At 42.3% G+C, this 21358-nt stretch overlaps 1 protein-coding gene across 2 annotated transcripts in view; it reads right to left on the reverse strand.

Moving 5' to 3' along the window:
• Window positions 1-6186: 6186 nt before the first annotated feature.
• The window catches only part of slc34a2b (solute carrier family 34 member 2b), a 42099-nt gene continuing 26927 nt past the window's right edge, over window positions 6187-21358 (reverse strand). Inside the window, exons 2-13 of one of the 2 annotated variants that reach the window (XM_084307892.1) lie at window positions 12546-12597; window positions 12307-12441; window positions 12001-12129; window positions 11560-11703; window positions 11187-11298; window positions 10816-11011; window positions 10435-10530; window positions 9489-9606; window positions 8646-8813; window positions 7594-7710; window positions 7283-7407; window positions 6187-7158 (exon numbers count right to left, since the gene is read on the reverse strand). In XM_084307892.1, the coding sequence (XP_084164018.1) occupies window positions 6628-7158; window positions 7283-7407; window positions 7594-7710; window positions 8646-8813; window positions 9489-9606; window positions 10435-10530; window positions 10816-11011; window positions 11187-11298; window positions 11560-11703; window positions 12001-12129; window positions 12307-12441; window positions 12546-12591 (1917 nt within the window). In that variant the 5' untranslated portion in view covers window positions 12592-12597 and the 3' untranslated portion in view covers window positions 6187-6627. Of the gene's footprint in view, window positions 7159-7282; window positions 7408-7593; window positions 7711-8645; window positions 8814-9488; window positions 9607-10434; window positions 10531-10815; window positions 11012-11186; window positions 11299-11559; window positions 11704-12000; window positions 12130-12306; window positions 12442-12545; window positions 12610-21358 lie in introns of those variants that run through there. The other variant, XM_084307893.1, reaches the window with a different exon arrangement.

Consider the following 21358-nt stretch of genomic DNA (forward strand, 5'->3'; position numbering starts at 1 on the left):
AAATCTGCTACTGCAAACAGTGCCAAAGTGTTCTTCAATGAAGGTAAAGATGTTCTTGTAGAGCCTGACGGTACGAGATTTAACATAGAGGTGTACAAGAGAATGTATTATCTACAAACAGAATGTAACGAAAATTATATGTGTAATGTCTGTCATGATATTCAGACATGGCATGAGATCATGGGTCATTGTAATTACGAGGATATACTGAAGCTGCAATCGGTGACAGTATGCACATTAATGGTGAAAAGCATAGACCTAACAAAGAATGTGATGTGTGTATAAAGGGAAAGTTCACTCAAACAAGGAACAGAGGTCCCACGGAAAAGGTAAAGATACCACTTGAGCTAGTTAACACAGATCTAGCCGGTCCAGTAAACAATGAGTTCATAGGCTTTAAATATGTACAGTCTTTTACAGATGTGTGTACAGGGGCAGTGTTTGTTAACTTTTTCAAAGCAAAGAGTGACACACTCCAGGCCACAGAAAAATTCCTTGCAGATGTAGCTCTGTACGGCAACATAAAATGCTAACGGTCCGATAACGGAACAGAGTTCACAAATAGAGAGTTCCAATCACTGCTGAGAAGGAATAAGATCAGACATGAGACGTCCTGTCCTTACTCCCCGCACCAGAACGGGATAGCAGAGAGGGAAGGATGCACTCTTTTCGAAATGGCTAGGTGTAAGCTAATAGATGGTAACTTATTCAAGAGTCTATGGCATTACGCGGTACAAGAAGCCGCTTACACCAGAAATCGGTGTTTTAACAAGCACACGGGCACCACCCCGTATACAGCACTGACAGGAAAAAGGTGTGATAGCCAGGATGCACAAGTTTGGGTCAGTGTGTTATGCTTACCAACAGGACAGAGGAAAGCTCGAGTCCAGGTGTGAAAAAGGACTCTTTGTAGGGCATGACAAGGGCAGCCCCGCTTTTCTAGTCTACTATCCCGGTACAGGGAAAGTGCAAAGGCACAGGTTAGTCAAATTTGTCACAAAGACAACATGTGAGAACAAGACACAGACACAGGAGCCAGAGCTGGACTCCAGAGTAGGGTGTGAGGAAAGAGAGACACCACAGCCTAGTGTACTGAGCACAGACATGCAGACAGACAGTCAACAACCCCCAGAGGATGATAACGGGAAGCACCCTAGGGTGACGTCATGTGCCTCATGCAGTGGGAGATATCCCTCCCGGGAACATAAACCCCCAAAGTATCTGAAAGACTATGCCCAGAGAGAAAGTGACGAGGATGACACTTACCAGCATAGATTACTGCTACAGAGTAGTGAGTGGTGTACCTCAGACCTTTAAAGAGGCCATGGTATCCCCTGAGTCAAGAAAATGGGAGAGAGCAATGGATGAGGAGATGAGGTCCCTAGGACAGTCATACCTTTACTCTAACAAAGGTACCAGAGGGTAGACAGACAGTGGGAGGCAAATGGGTGTACTCAATCAAGGAGGGTATTGAAGGCTATGAGAAGAAAGGAGAGAAGCTATAGAGTGTAAGCTAAAAAAATCCATTTACGGCCTGAAACAGTCTGGGCGAAATTGGAACGAGATGCTTCATACATGTCTAATTGAAGATCACTTCATACAGAACCCAGTAGACCCCTGTGTTTACACAAAGGAGTCAGGAAAAGTGATAATTGTGATTTGGGTGGATGATTTAATCATCGCAGCAGACAACACTAGAAACCTAGGGCAGGTGAAAAGTATGCTCTCCACCAGATTCAAAATGAAAGACCTAGGTAGGTTAAAACATTTTCTAGGCATGGACTTCGAACAGTCTGCCAGTTGTGTAAAAATATCCCAGAAGAGATATGTGGAAAAGATCCTGAAACGTTTTGACATGCAAGAATGTAGAACCAGGGAAACACCATGTGATCAAAAGCTAGACTACCAAGAGGATGCTCAGAAATTGACAGATGTAAAAATGTACAGAGAAGCTGTAGGTAGCCTCATTTATTTGACAACATGTACTCGCCCTGACCTATGTTTTGTAGTGAGTAAATTATCACAGCATTTTGCTGATCCCACAGAAGAGCACTGGATTACAGCAAAACATGTTTTTCGCTATCTCAAAGGCACAGCAGATAAACAGCTTTGTTTCAGAAAGAGCAGCGAGGGCTTAGGGCTTCAAGCCTATAGTGATGCAGATTGGGCAGCAGACGCCACAGACAGAAGAAGTACCACCGGGTATTGTGTGAGTATGGGTACAGACAGCTCACTGGTTTCATGGAAAACAAAGAAACAGCCCACAGTGGCACTATCAACTTGTGAAGCCGAATACATGGCTCTAGCTATGACAATACAGGAATGTATTTATCTAGAACAACTGCTCGAAGGAATGGATACCTATGTATATAAGAAAACTGTTGTTTATGAAGACAACCATTGAACCATTGCACTCGCTAGAAACCCTGTGTGCCGACAGAGGTGTAAACATGTGGATATAAAATATCACTTCATCAGATCTGTCATCAGAGAAGAAAGGATGACACTTGTTTACGGTCCTACAGACGACATGGTTGCAGACGCTATGACCAAGCCTGTCTCCAAACTGAAATTGAGAAGATTTGCAGAGGTCATGTTTGGTGTATAAAATATTGCCTGTTATGCAGTTGACTGCCATATTCTTTTGATGTTTTGAACTGTATTTTTTCTTGAAAAAGTTGTTTTGGAAAAGTACAGTATACACGTCATTCATAAGTGGGAGTGTTAAGTGTGTTAATATGACTGTATGTAACTGCACTTTACTGTTCCACAAGAGGGCGCTATAGGCGTAAGGAGACGCAGCTATTGTGGCTGACGTCAGGTAGAAGGTATAAAAGGGACTGTTCCCTCCCCCTCTATCTCTTTCACTCTAACTCTCCAAGGAGAGTAGGTCTCGTGGTGCAGATGTGCATAATGAAAATAAACCACGCCGGTTAAGGCTAAAGAGGACCTTGTCGTCATGACCAAGTTATTGTTGCTCCCCAGGTGACTCTGTCAACAGTCTTAGATCATAGGAATAACATTCTGAATTCTGAATTCTAAAATTGGACATAGTTCCCTGATCTTTTATAATGTTCTCCCATCCCCCAATTCAGTCGTATTGTCTGTCTGGGGAGGGTGTAGATGACCACATGCCTCCTCCGATACATGTGGAGTCGCAGCTTCTTCTTTTCACCTGACAGCTATAGGAGTGTCACCTGGAGAGTGTAACGTGTTCGGACGTTCATGCTATCACCCCCAGATCCCCTCCTTGCTGAACAGACACTCTGATCCACCAGTAGGAGTCACTATTGCAACGACCAGGACTCATAGCCCACCAGCTTCCCACCCGTGAACACTGCCAAATTGTGTTCATAGGGATGACTAAACGTGCCGGAGGTACCGCTGCCAGGAATTGAACTCGGGTCTCTTTGCGGTGGTAGTCGAGTGCTTAGACCTCTACTACCCAGACACCGCCAAAAGGGAAATGTTCAGACATTTATATATCAACATTGGAGAACAGCCACAAATATTGTGAGATGAATATGAAATAGGTATTACTTATTCACCTCACTCTTGACCAAAATGTACTTGAATACAAATAATACAATTATAATCGACTGAAAGCCAATTAAATAGCCTATCACAGTCAACCCACCTTGGATGAATTGAATGAACGTGTGTGACACAAATATACAAATGGAAAAGACTAACCAAAGTATTTACTCAGAGCATCAAAAACATCAGTTAATGAATTAGAAGATTAGCAATGGATTTTCTTCACTTATATGCATGGGGGGACACTGCATACAAATTAGCCCAAGAAAGCCAACATAATGGCAACATAATGGCTTGTCACTCATTTCACTTATGTTACTTTTGCCCTCTATTATATCTGGCTTGGTGATAAATGAGGCCCCAATTGTAAGCAACTTATTTGCAACAATAAAGTAATAAAAAATAAAACAAAAAAATACAATAAATTAATTAGTGAAAGTCTGTATTTGGTCAGCGTGTGTACCATGTCAGGTCCACTGTGTGCTCACGGATGTGATGAACAGAGGTAGAGGCATGGGGCCCTATGGAGGGCAAGAATGTAGGTGGTGAAATGGAAGAATTAGCAAGTCTTCCCATTAGACTCTGAAACCGCTTTCAGACAGACACGGTTCTGGTTCTGGCTCTGGTTCCGTCAATGGAGGGCGTTGCTCAAATTCAATGCTAATTGCACAAGGCAGGCAGAAGTAAACACCTGTACAAATGTAGCCAGCAAACCTCTTTCTATGTGGCAGCTTGACATTGTTCTTTGTGGGTATTTTCTCTATGATGCGTCGAAATGAGGGCGAGTCAACCATGGAAGTACATTTACATCTACATTTACATTTAGTCATTAGGCTGACGCTTTTATCCAAAGCGACTTACAAGTTCTGTACGAGTATCATCAGGAAGGGTACAACTCTATCAGCTGAGTAACAATGTTCATCAAAGTGTTGCGTGTTACAGTGTAGGTTAGTTTATTAGGACATGTGCATGACAGTAAGGTTAGTTAGCGACAAGCTTCTTCAGACCTTCTCCACTCACAGGGTGGTGTTTGTCCTGATCTTAGACCCAGTTTCTGTTGTTTTGTGGAAACAAAAAAAGTAATTTGGATGTGTGTCTGGGGGCAGAAGAATCTTCTAATCTTAATGACCCTTTATTATATATAGAGGTGGACAGTGACCAAGTACCTTTACTCAAGTGCTGTATTTATTTATGTATTTATTTATTTGTATATTTATTTATTTATTTGTTTGTTTGTTTGTTTGTTTGTTTGTTTGTTTATTTATTTTTACTTTCTTTTTATTTTCATTTTACGGGTCTCCATACTTTCAAAGGAAATATCCAATTTACTTCACTACATTAACCTATAACACCTGCAAGGAGCCAGCCAGGTGAAAAATATGTTGTCAGGGCAACTGTTATTGGACCTCCAGTCCTTAGCAAGCTTAGTAAATCAAACATTCAATGCTTCTTTGTACCAAAATAACAGGACATGTTGGAACAAGTAATCAAGAGGCGGGTAATGGATCTATATCGTGTGTGTTAGTTATTAGTTAGTCACACTGTAACATTGACTTTGTGCCACAAGGGGGAGTCTGGCTCTGCATGGTGACCTTACCCCTCTGGTCTAGGATCAGCTTTCCCTCCCCAAATCCTAACCATAAAGGGGCACACCAAAAAACAATGCTGATTTATTGTGCACATAATCTGACACACATCCCAAAACTCACAGCACACATTCAGTTAGTTTGACAGTTATTGAGAGTTTGAATATGGCCACCAGTGATGTCATTGGGGATATTGAATCCTTGTGTTGTTGTTAATTACAGCTCCATATGTTTGTGCCTGTGCCAGAACAGCATGCCTAGAGCCTAATCCATGTTGTTGTACCTGACCTGTGCTTCTCTTTGGCGATGGCTATGTAGCCTATTCATCCAATTTGGTTCCAGCCAGGGTCTAACTGGGGATCTAGACCAGCATGCCGAGCTTCCCCCGCTCCAGGTTCATATTCAGGCACAATGGCTTGATACTGTGCTCCAAGTCGTCGTCCCCCCCCCCCCCCACCACCACCATGCTCACCATCACTACTGGAGCCCCGACTTCCTTTTAAATGTTGCTATTCCCATTTGTACCAAAACTTTTATTACATTTACATTTAACTGACGCTTGTATCCAAAATTACTTAAACATTGTGTACAACAAGTCAGCAGGAGGGGTACACCTCTAAGGGTAAGTGGTAGCCTATTGTTTGTCATATAGTGCATAGTAGTATCTAGACATAGTAGCAACATCACTGGTGAGGGACAATAAATTATGTTTACTTGTTTTACTTTTGATATTTGAGTACATCAAAGAAGAGGTAGACCTACTTAAATAGGTTTACTTGAGTAGGAATTTGAATGGTGGATATGTACCAGAGCACTATTCTAAGAAGACATTTCTATTTTTACTTTAGTAGAGAATGTGGCTACTTCTTCTTCTGATTGTACCAGTATAAATGTAAATCTATATATATAGATATAAGTTTCAAGCCATTTCAGGTGTTCACAAGTATACACAACAGTATACATTCAACCACTGAAATGATTGTTCAGACAGTAAAACTGATAATACTACACAACTTTACAAATAATAATTTCTTTATTTACAAATATCATACACTCTAAAATACTGAAAAATAACACATATTTAAAATTCTTTCTGGAATATTTTCCCCACGTCATCTGTAATAAAACCTAAAACATGATTCTATTTATACATATCCTCAAACAATATAAAAATAAGTCAAAACACTTTACACAAGCCTGGCTACATCATATCTCAGTAAATGATGACATGGCGCACAGTGGGAGTGAATGAATCAGGAGTACAGACTGGAAGAATGAAAACATCATAAGCACAGCTACATCCTAGGCTCAATAAATACATTGTGTACTGTATAAACACTTTTGGTATTATTCTCCAGCGCGATGAAGACGTTATAGTGCGTAACTACAGTGCATGATATATCATCCATACTACAACCTGAGAAAAGCTGAATAATTACAAGTATCTTACAAATAGGATATTATAACGTATCTCTCTCACATACACACAGTATTAAACGGAATGTTAGAAATGTGTTGCTTTAGTTGGCTCCTCCTCTTCTGTAGACATGGCTGGATTATCATACATCTCCAGACTCTTCTTTCTGTCCTTCTCCATCTTCTCCTCCTCCGTGGCCTGGCAGCACTTGCAGCAGCAGCAGCAGCGCTTGGCGCAGAAGCCGAAGCAGGAGGTGACCACGTTGTCCCAGGGAGCCATGGAGTGCAGGGGGCGGGGCAGGAAGTCCCAGGTGCGCAGCACGCCGGGCAGGAAGCGGGGACAGTGGGACTGCATCAGGTTGACGACGATGGCGAAGATCGCCACGGTGATGATGGGCACACTGACGCCGACCAGGTACTGCCAGCCGGCCAGGGATAGGCCGAACACGGTCAGGGGCATGATCAGGAAGCAGAGGAAGAGGTAGACCCCGGCGAACCAACGGTATTTGGCTGTGATGTCCCCCAGTGACTTGGCCAACCTGATGGGAATTCGCATGAAGGGAATGGGGTACCATATCATGATCCCCATGATATTGAAGAAGAAATGACAGAGTGCAATCTAAAAGAGGTGGACACAAAGAAATAGAGTCAGTCAGATTCAAATGAACCAATAAGAGTCAGGCACCAAAGCATAAAAATATATGCTGCCTGGCACATTAGGACAGATTTTCGCTGTTACTAACCTGCAGTGAGTTCGCTAGTGTTTCACCAGGACTCGCCATAGCAGCAAGAATAGCAGTGGTTGTTGTACCAATGTTTGACCCCAGTGTCAAAGGATAGGCTCTCTCAATGCTTATAACACCAATACCTGGTGAAACAATACGTGACCAGAAATAAGACACAGTATGCCATGCTATGAGAAAACAAGTTCATTAGATATTGCAACGAAATGTACGCACCTCTTGTACTTGCACCTAAGCTCCATGTTTCAATACAAAACGGATATCCTGGATACATAGGTTTTCAATAATGAACACAAGGTAATCCAACATACCAACAAGGGGTGTAATAGCCGAGGTGAAGACAGAGCTGCTCTGAACGATGAAGGTCATTCCTGCTCCCACCAACATGGCAATGTAGCCAGTGACCCAGCTGAAGGGGAATGGGAAGTCTAGGCAAACAGAAAAGACATAATGCGTGTAATAAACATAGTGAGGTAAACAGAAGATGATAACACACATTATGCCTGCATGAGGGCTCAACGCAATTTGCACGTCTATTGAATGGTAATTGTACCTGGGCTTTCTCTGCCACACAACAGAGGGAGAGATGCCTGAAAGTGAGCTAGAAGCAACAGTAGTGCCTTTACCTGTGTTGCTCATTAAGCATGACTATAGAAGGAGATGTGCTGACTATCAAACAGGATGTATGTTCTGTTAAAGGAACACGCCAACTTTTGGGGAAATTTGCTTATTTGCCATCTACCCTGGAGTTAGACAAGCAGATACATACCTTTTCTTCTCTGTGCATGCATTAGGCTTAGGGAACAGCCGCACCGTTAGCCTAGCTTAGCGTCATTCACTGGAAGTAGGTGTGCAGTGTAGCCTAGTTCCCAAAAGTCATGAAATATACTCCAAAACGTTCTTGTAAACATGTTGTGAAAAATTGACATTTTCGTTTTCTAAGCAGATATATACTCGGAACAATTTTTTGCCGAACCACTCCTGCCTGGGCACAGTGGTTTTAGTTTTTTGAAAAACTGGGCTTTTGAGGTGATGAAATCACTAACGGTGCGGCTGTTCCCTAAGCCTAATGCATGCACAGAGAAGAAAAGGGTATGTATCTGCTTGTCTAACTCCAGGGTAGATGTCAAATAAGCTAATTTCCCAAAAAGTTGGCGTGTTCCTTTAAGGCGGGACGTTGGACGTCGCTACTGTCAGGCGAAAGTCTTGTATGTTTTTACTTCAATTGAAAGTTCCATGACCCTAGAGTCAATCAAAATCTGACGTTTAATATCAGGAATGCATGGATGTCATTAAGTTGTCTAAGAGAGCAGTGATATACTGTATAGGGCAACTGCTTCATCCACTTATGCTTAACGCATACCTGTGTTGAGCACCTTCTTGATTACCACGGCCACCTGTCCCTTCAGCATAGAGTTCAGCAGCTTGACGATGAGGATGAGGCAGGTGCAGAGGACCAATAAGGAGAGGGCGAGCAGGATGAGGCCCACGGCCAGGTCAGGCAAGGTGGTGTTGGCGAAGATGTGGCCGCCTGCAAGGGATTGTTGCGTCATCATTAGAATGTTCAATTCCAAAATTGTACACCTGGAAGGGTTAACGTTATGCTGGCCTCTCTACACCTGGAAGGGTTAACGTTATGCTGGCCTCTCTCTTGAAGCTTGTACACCTGGAAAAGTTAACGTTATGCTGGCCTCTCTCTTGAAGCTTGTACACCTGGAAAAGTTAACGTTATGCTGGCCTCTCTCTTGAAGCTCGTAGAAGGGTCATTCCCTCTAATTTGAGCGTATCCTGAGCACTTAGCGATGCTATATGGCTGGTGACCCCGGACAGAGGCCATGGTCTGACCTGACTGAGCAAACAGAGATGGATGATTTGCTTATTTTGTTTGGATGTCTGACGTCCAACCGCGAAGATATTCGCTTTGATTGGCTCCGTGGGGCCTGGGAGCAGTGGCCCACTTTATGGTCATGTTGAGCTCAGGTGCTTTAGCCCGTGAATAGAGCTATTGAGCAGGTAGAGAGGGTAAGAGAGAACATTTGCTGAGTCACCATAAGAACTCAATGGTAGTCATTGTCCCTATATTAGAGGGTCTGGATAAGGAACAGGGGCATTGACAGAACGAGTCTCTCGGGTTTCACAGAGCCTTGGCAGATCGGGTCATCCTAGGTTGCTCTGTAGATGTTTGTATGATAGATAGTGGACTTACATCTCTCTAAGTTGATGGTCTCAGATATGTTCTTCTCAGTCCAGGTCAGGTTGCCCTCTGTCCAACAAGCACCCAGTGTGCAGTTCTCCGGTCCAGGGACAGTCACATTCATAAGGTCCTGGGAAATAATAAATAAATAAAGGGAACATGAAGAACATGAGAATAATGCAGTACAACAATCAAGCCATGTAAATTAAGAATGACTGAGATTATCAGTGAGATATGATAAATAGTTTGGCACAAACTATTCATAGCACAGCTATGAATCTAATACTGACAGGCCAGTTTCAAAGACATGGATTAAGCCTAGTCCTGGGCTAAAGTAAAATGCTTTCAGTGGATATCGCTGTTGAGGGGAAATCTATAGGCCCATCAGCCCATAAATGTATTGTGAACAAAATTCCAACTTTAATATAAATGTAGAGGTAATAAACCATAGCCAAATGGTAGCGCTGTAGTTGAGACCACCTAAAGTGAGACTGAGGCAAGACCAAGACTTTAGTGGTCAGGGTCCGCGGGTCAAGAAGGAAACCGGAACAATACAAGTCCAATTCAAGACCATCTATAATTTTGTTGGGGGTACAGTTTTACACAATTTCTCAGCTAATTGGCTATTAAAAGAAAAAAGGAAAGCCATATTAGCTAAATACAATTATATATAAGGGGGATCCAATCATGACGGTATGAGGGTAATAAAGACAATAATCAAGTCCAAGACCAGCCAACTTAGTGCTACAACACCGCCATGGCCTAAAAGGAGAATCTCTCTGGCTCTATGACACAAGAGCTATCAATAATTAACAGACATCTTGTTTTTTCACTGTGTAGGTGTGTGTGTGTGTGTGTGTGTGTGTGTGTGTGTGTGTGTGTGTGTGTGTGTGTGTGTGTGTGTGTGTGTGTGTGTGTGTGTGTGTGTGTGTGTGTGTGTGTGTTGTTAATTGCTTACCGTTTTGATCATGGTTTTACACCATACTTTGATTAAACTCTTGTTTCTGGCAGCTGGGTCACCTGTGGCGATACCACTGATAACAGACTTGTCCAGCTAAAGGAACAAAAATGTGACAATAAGACGTGCGTTAGTGAGGCGGTATTTACTCCTCAAAATTCCTAATCCCACATAATTGTCAATCCTATAAAAACAAATATATATATATATATTATTGAAAAATATTAGCATACACAATACTGGCCTATAAACACTTTCACATGTCTGTAGATAATGTGTTTACTTTCTGGGTGAGATTTCACATGCTTTAGTTATGATCCAACAGATGAATCCCACTGTGGATATAATTGTCTGAAGGATCACGGGACGCTCCTGCTGTACCTGGATGATGGCTTCGGTCAGAGGGTCTGTGATGACGTTGAGCAGCTCGGGGGCGTTCTCTCCGGTCTGGATGTTGAAGGAGTCGATCAGGAGCTTGGTGATCTTGTACAGGACGCCCGTGGCTACCTCCAAGGGCAGGAGGACGAGCACAGACAGCCAGTTGAAGAAATCATGGACGGTAGCACCCGCGAATGCCCTGCAGTGGAAAATAACAACATGCTCTTGAAAAATTAACACAAACATCTATCTCACACCAGTTCCATTTGTCTTATACTGCCCTTATAATATACTGTACCCATACTTTGTTGTTATTATTATTACGTGCCTTATGGTTATTATTACTATTACTATTACTATTATTTATAATTTACCTGCGAAATTCATTACGGTTCCCAGCCTGCATCACAGCCACTATGGTATTGGTTATAGATGTTCCAATATTGGCACCCATGATGACTGGCACTGCAGACTCGACTTCTAGCACTGGAAACAGAATTAGTTCAAATACATTATAACATGTAATAAACTATTGCACTGTGTTGTTTGTGGTGGTGTGCGTGTGTGTGTGTGTGGGGGGGGGGGGGGGGGCGGGGGCAGATGTGTTTGTGTGCAAACCTTTGTGTACCATGTGCACCATGTGTTTGTCTGGCATGTGAATATGTATTGTGTAATTATTATTATGCCGGTATAATTGCTATTATGTTGTAAAATTACTACTATGTTTGTAATTGTGTGTGTGCTTACATCCAGAGGACACCATGCTGACCACAATTGAGGAGGAGGTGCTGGAGCTCTGCACCAGCACCGTGACTAACACTCCTATCACCAGCCCGGCCACAGGGTTGGAGAGCACCGCATTGTCCTGGAAGATGTCACCAGCGACCTTGCCTGTGTGTGCACACAAACATCCACAGGTTAAATAGAAGAAGAGAAAATCCCCTCTACACGAAGTGAACAAAGAGCCATACATAAGGAAGCCTTATTAAACATGGCGTGGCCGTGATCTAATGCAATAAATATTTAGTGATACCGGGGTAATAAAACAATCATCCTTATCAAATCAGAGTGATATTACAGTATGCCATACAAGTTCGCGTTGACCGATTAATCAAGATACCGTAGCAAATGCTCAGAACACTTGCGGACTCTGTGAACTGGGTGGCCTGAGGGTTGGTGCTACTGTACCTCCCACTAGCTGGAAAGCAGAGCTCAGGATGCTCAGGGAGCACACAAACATGTACAGGAATCCAACCAGCAGAATGAACTTCGCTATAGCGGTCAGGATCAGAAGAAGCTTCCCTTTTGTGTCCAGCTCTGTTGAGAGAAAGAAAAGACATGGATTGAATCAGCGCTCAGCAGGTTCTATTATGTTTCATCGAACCGAGAATAGAACAGAATAGTAACTTTATTGTCCACTTCTGGAAATGTGCCTTCAGCTTAACCGAGGTCGAATTAAAACAAGATTCAAAGTATAGAGATTAACTGTCACACCTGACCACTTAACCCCAGAATCCTTCAGCTCTGGGAGATCCCAGGGGTCCTCTTCCGCCGGATCCTCGTCCACCAGGTACAGTGAAGAGTATGATGGCAGGATGGCCGTGTCTTTGCACGAAGTGTTATCTTCACCTGTACAGAGGAGTACAGAGGGAAACTGTTAGAGAACATCTGGGAACACTGCCAGCTAAGGTACAGTAGGTCATCTGAGAGACAGAAACATTATCATACAATACCGAAAGGGGGTGAAGGACACGTTTCCACTTTAGGGTTAGGAGCCATGGCCAGCTGGTAAATAAAAACAACAACAAACAAACAACAACAAAATAAATAATAATAATAATAATAATAATAAAATACTTTAAGTCAGCTTCTAATTAAAATACTGAAATCACAGAGCAAAAGTACAGTATGCTAAAGTATAAAGTATGCCCAAAGAAGACTGTGGCCAAATAAATTGCAAGGTGAAATGAATAAAATCACTGAAAGGCAGCAGCTAGAAAACACTACGTCATCTAGACTAGAGGATTAATAATCCCTAAACGCTAAACCTTGTTAGAAAATAAATCAAAGTAAATATGGCTATACATATTAGTCAAACCTGCATACGCAGTGGCCCATTTTGCCACGAGCATCAAATTGCTTTCCCCCCACAGAAACAACGTTTATTTTTAAGGAGTTTTTTCAAACTCAAAAGCCAGCCATGTTTCCCCAATTACAGTAATTTCATAGTAATGATACAGAATATCTAAATGAGTAAACTAGTCGTTATTATATTTGAATGATTAGCAGCAGCATACGCACCTGCAGCGGAGTGGCTGTTTAGCAGAAGGCTTCACCTGGCTGTAAGTAGGAGGTTTCACCGGAGCCACCTGTTGTGCTTGGCGAGGCTCGGCACCTGCTTTTATATATATCGGGTTCGCGGGAATACATGCAGATCATCTCGCTCTGATCAAAGTTCGTTCCGACTGAAAGTGACCTTAAACGGCATCTTAACAGTATAGCCTATAAATGGGTCAGGAGGACGCAGTCTCATTAAAGTTAGACCTAGGCCTGTATAATGTATCTATCGGTAGCCAGTCACATTATTTTCGGAGTTATGAACGTGCCATAGAAAAAAGAAAATAGCAAGATTATTAGGTCTATAGGATTATTTTACGTCAATATTACGTTATATTAGGCCTTTTACGTTATATCTTACATGGCATTGCTGATTTTAATCACGTATTAGGTTAATACTAATAACGTTTTTATTACTATTACTATTATTGTTATTATTACAATTATTAAAAAAGTTAAAGGCACTGCCATACGAATCCTAGAATCCCAACAGGCTACATACTTTATTGTAGGTCGCCGCTGGACTATCGTAGTCTATTTAACAGTCCGTGCACAGAGCATAACCAGAGCATAAATCAAGGCATAGGCCCACTACCCATACATGAATCAATTGCCATCACCTTGAGAAAACTGGCCTCTGGTGGCTGCAAGTGGAACAAAAACTGTTCCGTCACTGTAAACAGAATTGCCTCTCATCCTGACCCGTGACCCCCCTTCATCAGTTTAGCAAATATTAGATTAGATTAGATCCATCCAAACAGAGTGCAAATGTAACAGTAAAGTACAATAGTAATATACAATGTGCAGGTGATTAAACCGCATAACATATAAATGAGTACTACTGAGTGTAATGCTAATCAGATGTACAGAGTTGTAATATATGTACAGTGATACAAAGACAGTATAAGACAGTATATATTCAGACAGATATGATATATATATTATATATCCATATCTGTCTGAATATACCTGCATATATTCCTGCATACCTGCATATAATCTTCCTCTATATATCTCCCCCTCTGTAACTGCAGCTATGGTTAACAGTTGGTTAATATAGTTATTTATGTTTACAATTTATATGCTTATTTTGTATAATAGTAATAATACACTCAATTGCTTTTCACTGTATTTCTTATTTGTTTTATATAAGATATATATTAGTGGCGCACTATTTTTCTATTTTGTTTGCGCAATTACCACATCTCACGAGAGTTGACACACCTGGTATCCGGTGACGTGTTTCCGCCCTCTCGCTCTCTTGAGTTGGAACCGTGAACTTGAATGGTAATGGACTTATGGCGTTCTAATAAGCAAAGAACAATCCATCAAGTCAACGTAACAAGACAATCTTCCAAGAAACGGACAGAAGACATACTTCCATAACGCATCGATGTTCTCATATACTGGCACGCAGCCAATAAGGTATTGATTGTTGTAGATAATAATTGTGGTATATGTTACAGTGACGTTCCGACCATGGGTTTTATGAACTTGTAATATTAATGGTATCTTTTGTATGCATTTGTATTTCATGCAGATTTTACGGTTTGGATGAGGTTGGATGGAGCATCTTCATTAAAATCAGTTCAAGAAATCTGCTTGTGTTTTGCGTCGTGCCGGAGGATGTCACACCCTCTCTATATATATATATATGGTCATTATTATATACAATGTTCTCTAATTAGGATTAATTTTTATTTTTACTGGGGACCCCCTCTCTTCTCTTACTCCCTCTCTCTATATCTCTCTCTTACACACCCACACACACACACACCCACACGTTTATGTAAAATATGGGGACATTAACTCTATAACCCTAACCCTAACCTAACCCAACCTAACCTAACCTAACCTAACCTAACCTAACCTTAACCTAACCATAACCTAACCATAACCTAACCCTATCTAACCTAAACCCTAACATTAACCATCACACTACAAACAAACAAAATCAACATTTTGTAGTGTGTTGTGATTTCGCGAGTGTGGAGTCTGGAAGTCTGGAGTATGGAATTTGTCCTGATTTTATGGCGTAAGATATGGCCTTTGGAAGTCTTTGGAGAGCAATGCGCTCTCCGCAACGTCGTACAGCAGTGCACAGAATGGCAATGACAGCTTTACATCACCTTTGTGGACTTTGAGAAGGCATTTGACGGCATTCACAGGGACAGTTTATGGCACATACTGTGAAATATGTCATCATAATCAAGAGTTTTCACGCCAACTTCAAATGCCAAAGGAAACAGCAACCACACTTTTGAAGTCAAGACAGCAGTGAGATATGGATGCATGGTGTGTGGTACTTTTCAATATGGCCATAGACTGGGTGATGCCAAGAACAATTGAAGGCCAATCAAGAGGCTGATAGAGACTGTTAACACCTCGTTAAGACCGCCATCAACGCCAACCATCTGTAGTTTGGCCATTTTCAGCCGGGGCTTCTTCCCATTCCAGATGAAAGAGCTTAACCAGCCTTCCAGCACCTCATAACCTTATTTGTCAACAGTACAGGGATCATCTGCAGAGGTTATAGCAATCTAGGGAGAACATTAATTTTAATAAGAGCTATATATAGCCAGGAGATTGGTAAAGGGGCCCATCTAACAAAATCTGCCTTTAAAGAGGGGAAAAGTTATCCTTGAATAATTTATCAAAAGTGGGTGTTATAAACACTCTTAAGTATACAAAACCGGAGGGTGACCACCAAAAGGGAAAAGGCTCGGGCAGGATCGGGACAGATTTTAATGTCCCAAGTGGCATTATTTGCTTCGGATTTGGTTAAGTTGATTTTGTACCCCGAGAATGTTCCGAATGTGGAAATCATTCGGGTCAGACAGGGAATAGAGGAATTGGGTTTGGAAATAATTTTTTTTTACATTGTCTGCATAAAGAGTGATTTTATTCTCCCTTTCACCAACCTGAATGCCAGAGATCATGGCAGACTGTCTTATAGCCTGAGCCAGCGGCTCAATCGCTATATAGAAAATCAGAGGACTAAGAGGGTCCCCTTGGGGGTTCCCACGTTGGAGGGGAAATTGTTAGACCTGAGTCCATTAGTCAGAACTGCCGCCATTCGTGAGTTGTAGAGAACTCTGACCCACTCTATAAATGTGCTGCCCAGGCCGAATTCTTCAAGTGTTAAAAATAGATACGGCCATTCCATGCGGTCGAATGCCTTCTCTGCATCGAGAGCAGCACCATGGCGGGTGGTCCATTTCCTGGGTCATTTGGATGACATTAAGGAGCCTTCTCATATTGTCACTAGAGTTCCTACCCGTAATAAAACCTGTCTGGTCTCCTTTTTTTCCTACGGGACCACGGTAGTGCGGAAAGTCCCATGTTAAGCGATTGAACACAGCGCTGTGGGTTTTCCGCGGATCGAGACACATTTTTTTTAAGGGCTTCTGTGAGGTGATTCGACAGGAGTATCACTCCGCATGACGCTACATGGTCTATATAAGAGCTGTTGGAGTGACAGACTGATTGATTGATTGATTGAAAACTTTATTAACAGATTGCAGAATGGGTACAATACAGTACAGCTCAATACACACAATTATTAAGGGGATGCAGACCAGAGAAAGACTTTCGTCTTGTTTACATCAGAGTCCCCCATTTTCAATTAATCAGGACATATATGACATACATACAGATACAGTACTGCTACATCTATACATTTATGACATACCAGATTTGCAAATACAGTACTGTTTGTGATACAAAAAGAGTCCAGAAAAGGGAGTATATACATTTGATGTAAAAACTGTACATTGGAGGAGGTTGGGTGGGGTTGGGTGGGGGGGGGGGGGTTGGGTAGGAGGGGTTGGGGGGGGGGAACACTGTACAACTGTACAAGCAAAACTGTACATTGGAATATTGACAACCATACTAGGTAATTTACTGTACATGGGAGGGGGTTGGGGGGGGGGGACACTGTACAAACAAGCAAAACTGTACATTGGAATATTGACAAAACCAGGTAAATTACTGTACATTGGAGGGGGTTGGGTTAGGACATTTAGACTAACCTTTTGCCAATTTGATCCAGAGCGCCCGGTCTATGAACAAAAAATTCACCAGCAAATAAGTTCTTCCACGCAATTTCAAACGACGACGTAAGTACATTGTCTAATTGTTGGTAAAATGATAACATTTGTATGACAGTCTATAGTGCTTCTGTGATGTTTTTGCAACGTTTTTGGTAATGTTTTCACTTATAAAAAGGCAGTTTGAAAATCACCGAGCTCTAGTGATTTTTTACCCAGAGCGTGGGCTGTCTGACTGCGCATTCAACATGAGGTCCGCTCCTCCAGCCAGGCTAATGTTGGCTAAGGCTGGCTAACTAAAGCTAGTGAAAGAAACGACGACCAAAGTATGGTTTATTGTTACGATAGGTGGGGTAGTGAGGGAAGACGATGCGAACTCAGGTTGCAGACCGGAATGGAGGAGGCAGAGACGGCTGGATAACGTGTAAACAGACTTTACTTGATGACGACGGTACGTTACAAAAGGAAACATAAACGGCACAGGCGAGCTGGCGCTAGAGACAAGGAACTGAATAGTAAACACGAAAAGTAAAACAACAACAAAACAAAATACTAATCTACTTACAAACGCTCAATATAAACAGCAAGGCACGGGAGAAAACAGGAGACACGACGAGCAGGGGAACACAGAGGATTTGGAGGAAATTACACCACAAGGAAATGAGGACAGACAGACACCTAAATACCCATACTAATTAATAATGAACAACACCTGGCCAACACACAGAATCACAACACAACCTAGACACAAAAGCAATGACAAACTAAACACTACTAGACACTAAGGCAATGACACACAACAACTCAACAGGGGGGTGACATCACACGTAGACAGGGATGGCCCAGGACAACAGAACATTAGAAATTAAATCAACAATGTGCAACCAACATAGGATAGCAGCCCGCACCATAGGGCTTAGGTCTCTAGAGGGAGGTAGAGAGCCAATGTCAGGCGGAGAGCACTGTCCAATGTTATTATCCTGCCCGGTCCAGCCAGGACCGGGCCTAGGAACGTGACAGTTTATAGTGTATTTTTACCTTCACCTTATAGCATTTGTACATTTGTATGATAGACTGTAATGCTCCCGTAAGGTTTGTCTGGACGTTTTAGTAATGCTTTTCACAAAAAAAACATATATCTAAAAGTCCGAAAATGGCCGGGATTAGCCTTGAGCTAGCGATATTTGCAGATGCATAATTAATGTTTTTATTTAGCGAATGGAATATTTTCAAATGGCCACATGTGATGTATTTAGTTTATTCATAACTGGGCCTTATTCAATATATAATATATTTCATTGTATCTGCCCAGAACGGACAAAATAGGCAGATGGATGTGCGGTTCAAGTTTGATGTGCGGTTCAAGGCGCTGAGGGAGTAGTACCAAGCTAGCGCTGAGATCCAGGCTGCCTCCAGGCTGCCTCTGTCTACGTCATGCATCCATATACGGCAGAGGACATGGAGGAAGACAAGCCTCTAGGAAGAAAACGGGGTTAGTTTGAAGAAACATTTCAATGCACACATTAAATAATTTTATTAATTAATATGTATGTAAAAAAAAAAAAAAAATTTTTAAAATAATATTTCATCTCACTAATTCATTCATAACTTTTGAACAATAGATGCAATCTCTAATCTGTCAGCTGTTCTATATTGCCAACAAGATTGTCTACATTCATTTCCCTTATACCAAGTAAGGAAAGTGCTTGAAAATTCATTTTTATCTTCCAAGTTCAATTTCAACAAGTTCAATTTCAAGTTCATATGAATAATAATAATAATGATGATTAAATCATACACATATTTTATATAATTGGAAATCCCTAGTTGTTAGCTTCAAAATGGTACCAAATGTGAGGTACTTTGAAATACCCACTAACTAAATAATCCATCACAAACCCATGAAGGTCAATATCAGAATATGGTCATATATGGGCCCGTAGGAGTGAAAGGGTGATGAAAGGGAGCACTTTTTCCAAACGCATGGCCAAAATCTTGGAAAGTAATTTTTGATCCGAGTTAAGTAGGGCTATAGGCCTGTAGGAGGTGCACTTCTCGGGGTATTTTCCTTTTTTAAGGAGAAGACAGATATTAGCCTCCCGTAGGGACTGAGGTAAAATACCGATCTCGGAGGAGTGGTTCAACATTGCCAACAAGGGGTCCAGAAGAATATCAAGTCAAGTCAAGTCAAGAGTTTTATTTGTCACGGCATACAAGTATACAATGAAATGCGGGTGGTCTTGCCCGCAACGATGTGCATAATACAATAGTAATAACATATAATAGAATCCAATAGAACGGCATTGTGCAATAAAACAAGTAAACAGAGTAGGGCATATCGGTATATGTACATAAGTTATTTACAGAGCATGGTAGGACATGCTAGGTCCTGTGGTAGTGCAATACACTGTTAGCTACGGATGAGGCACTGGGTCTTTCTGTACATGCTATTTTATACAATCTCAAGTTATACTATACTATTCTTAAAGTGACCTTTCCTTAGTGGCCATAAGTGTGGGCGTGTGCAGCATGAGTGTGTGCTTGCTCATGTTAAAGTGGCTGCTAGTGTGTGAGCGTGTACAGTGTGTGTCGTGTGTGTGCTCATGTGTGCTTGTGTGTGGAGAGTTCAGTGTTCAAGGCTCTGATGGCCTGGGGGAAGAAGCTGAGCCGAAGTCTCTCTGTCCTAGTAGCTGGTGTTCGCAGGCGTCTGCCTGACCTCAGCAGCATGAACAGGCTGTTGTTGGGGTGGTGAGGGTCTTTCATTATTCTGCAGGCTCTGGATTTGCACCTCTTGTTGTATAGAACCTGCAGGGGTGGTAGTGCAATACCCGTGGTACGCTCGGCTGAGCGCACCACTCTCTGTAGGGCCTTCTTGTCCTGTGCCGTGCTGTTTCCATACCAGGCAGTGATGTTTCCAGTCAAAATGCTCTCTACAGCTCCGGAGTAGAAGGACTGGAGTATCTTCCCAGATACTCTGAACTTCCTTAACTGTCTCAGGTGGTAAAGGCGCTGCTTCGCCTTTTTTACGACTGAGTCTATGTGTGTTGTCCATGTCAGATCCTCTGAGATGTGGACCCCCAGGTACTTAAAGCTGCTCACCCTGTCCATGGTAGCCCCGTTTATCCTCAGTGGTGTGTGTGTCTCCTGCTGTCCTCTCCTATAATCCACGATCAGCTCCTTGGTTTTACCAATGTTCAGGAGCAGGCTGTTGTCCTGGCACCAGCGTTCCAGTACCTCAACCTCCTCCTGGTAGGCCTTCTCGTCGTTGTCCGAGATCAGCCCCACCACCACTGTGTCGTCCGCAAACTTCACTATGGAGTTGGAGCTGAACTTGGCCACACAGTCATGTGTGTATAGTGAGTACAGCAGGGGGCTCAGAACACAGCCCTGGGGGGACCCAATGCTCAGGGTGATGGTGTTGGAGGTCTGACCCCCCACCCTGACCGCCTGGGGCCTTTCACTGTCAATTCTACAAGAACATTTTGGCTAGGGTCCAAAATATGTTGGTTTTCAAGGTCGGACAATTTGGATTCAAGGAGTTTGCACTGTTCATTCTTTTTGTGTCTCTTGGAGGCAACACAAGACATAATCAGTCCATGAGAAAATACCTTAGACGTTTCCCAGAGTAAAGAGGGGTTATCTGTAGATAGTGAGTTAATTGAATAGAACATTTTAAATTCTGAATTAAAGTAGGAAGTGAATCTATAATCCTTGAGGAGGGATGAGTTGAGTCACCAGCGTCTCGATAGTGCTCTCTCCTCCAAATATACAGGAGCGTGATCAGACAAAACAATACTTCCCATGGTGCATGACGAGACCAGAAATAGCTTAGGAAGGAATAAAAAAATTATCCAATCTACTGTAGCTCTTATGGCGGCCGGTGTGAACTACATTTGGGTGGGCGCGGGGGGGGGGGGGGGGGGCAAGCGGACAGCTGACCAAGCGAATACTGACTCGAGTCTCGACATAATGTTACCCCGTTTCCAACGTTAAGTTGAGTTCATTCATACTACACTAGTACACGTATGATCAATCCAATAATGAACACATATAGATATCTTGTCATTTTAAACAAGTTACCATTCATTCATTCATCCATTATGCATCACCGGCGGCGAAATTAAATGTTATAGTTGAGAGAGCGAGAGAGAGAGCGAGAG

Source organism: Notolepis coatsorum (assembly GCF_963971535.1).
Source record: "Notolepis coatsorum genome assembly, chromosome: 2".
In the NCBI taxonomy this organism is placed as follows: domain Eukaryota; kingdom Metazoa; phylum Chordata; class Actinopteri; order Aulopiformes; family Paralepididae; genus Notolepis; species Notolepis coatsorum.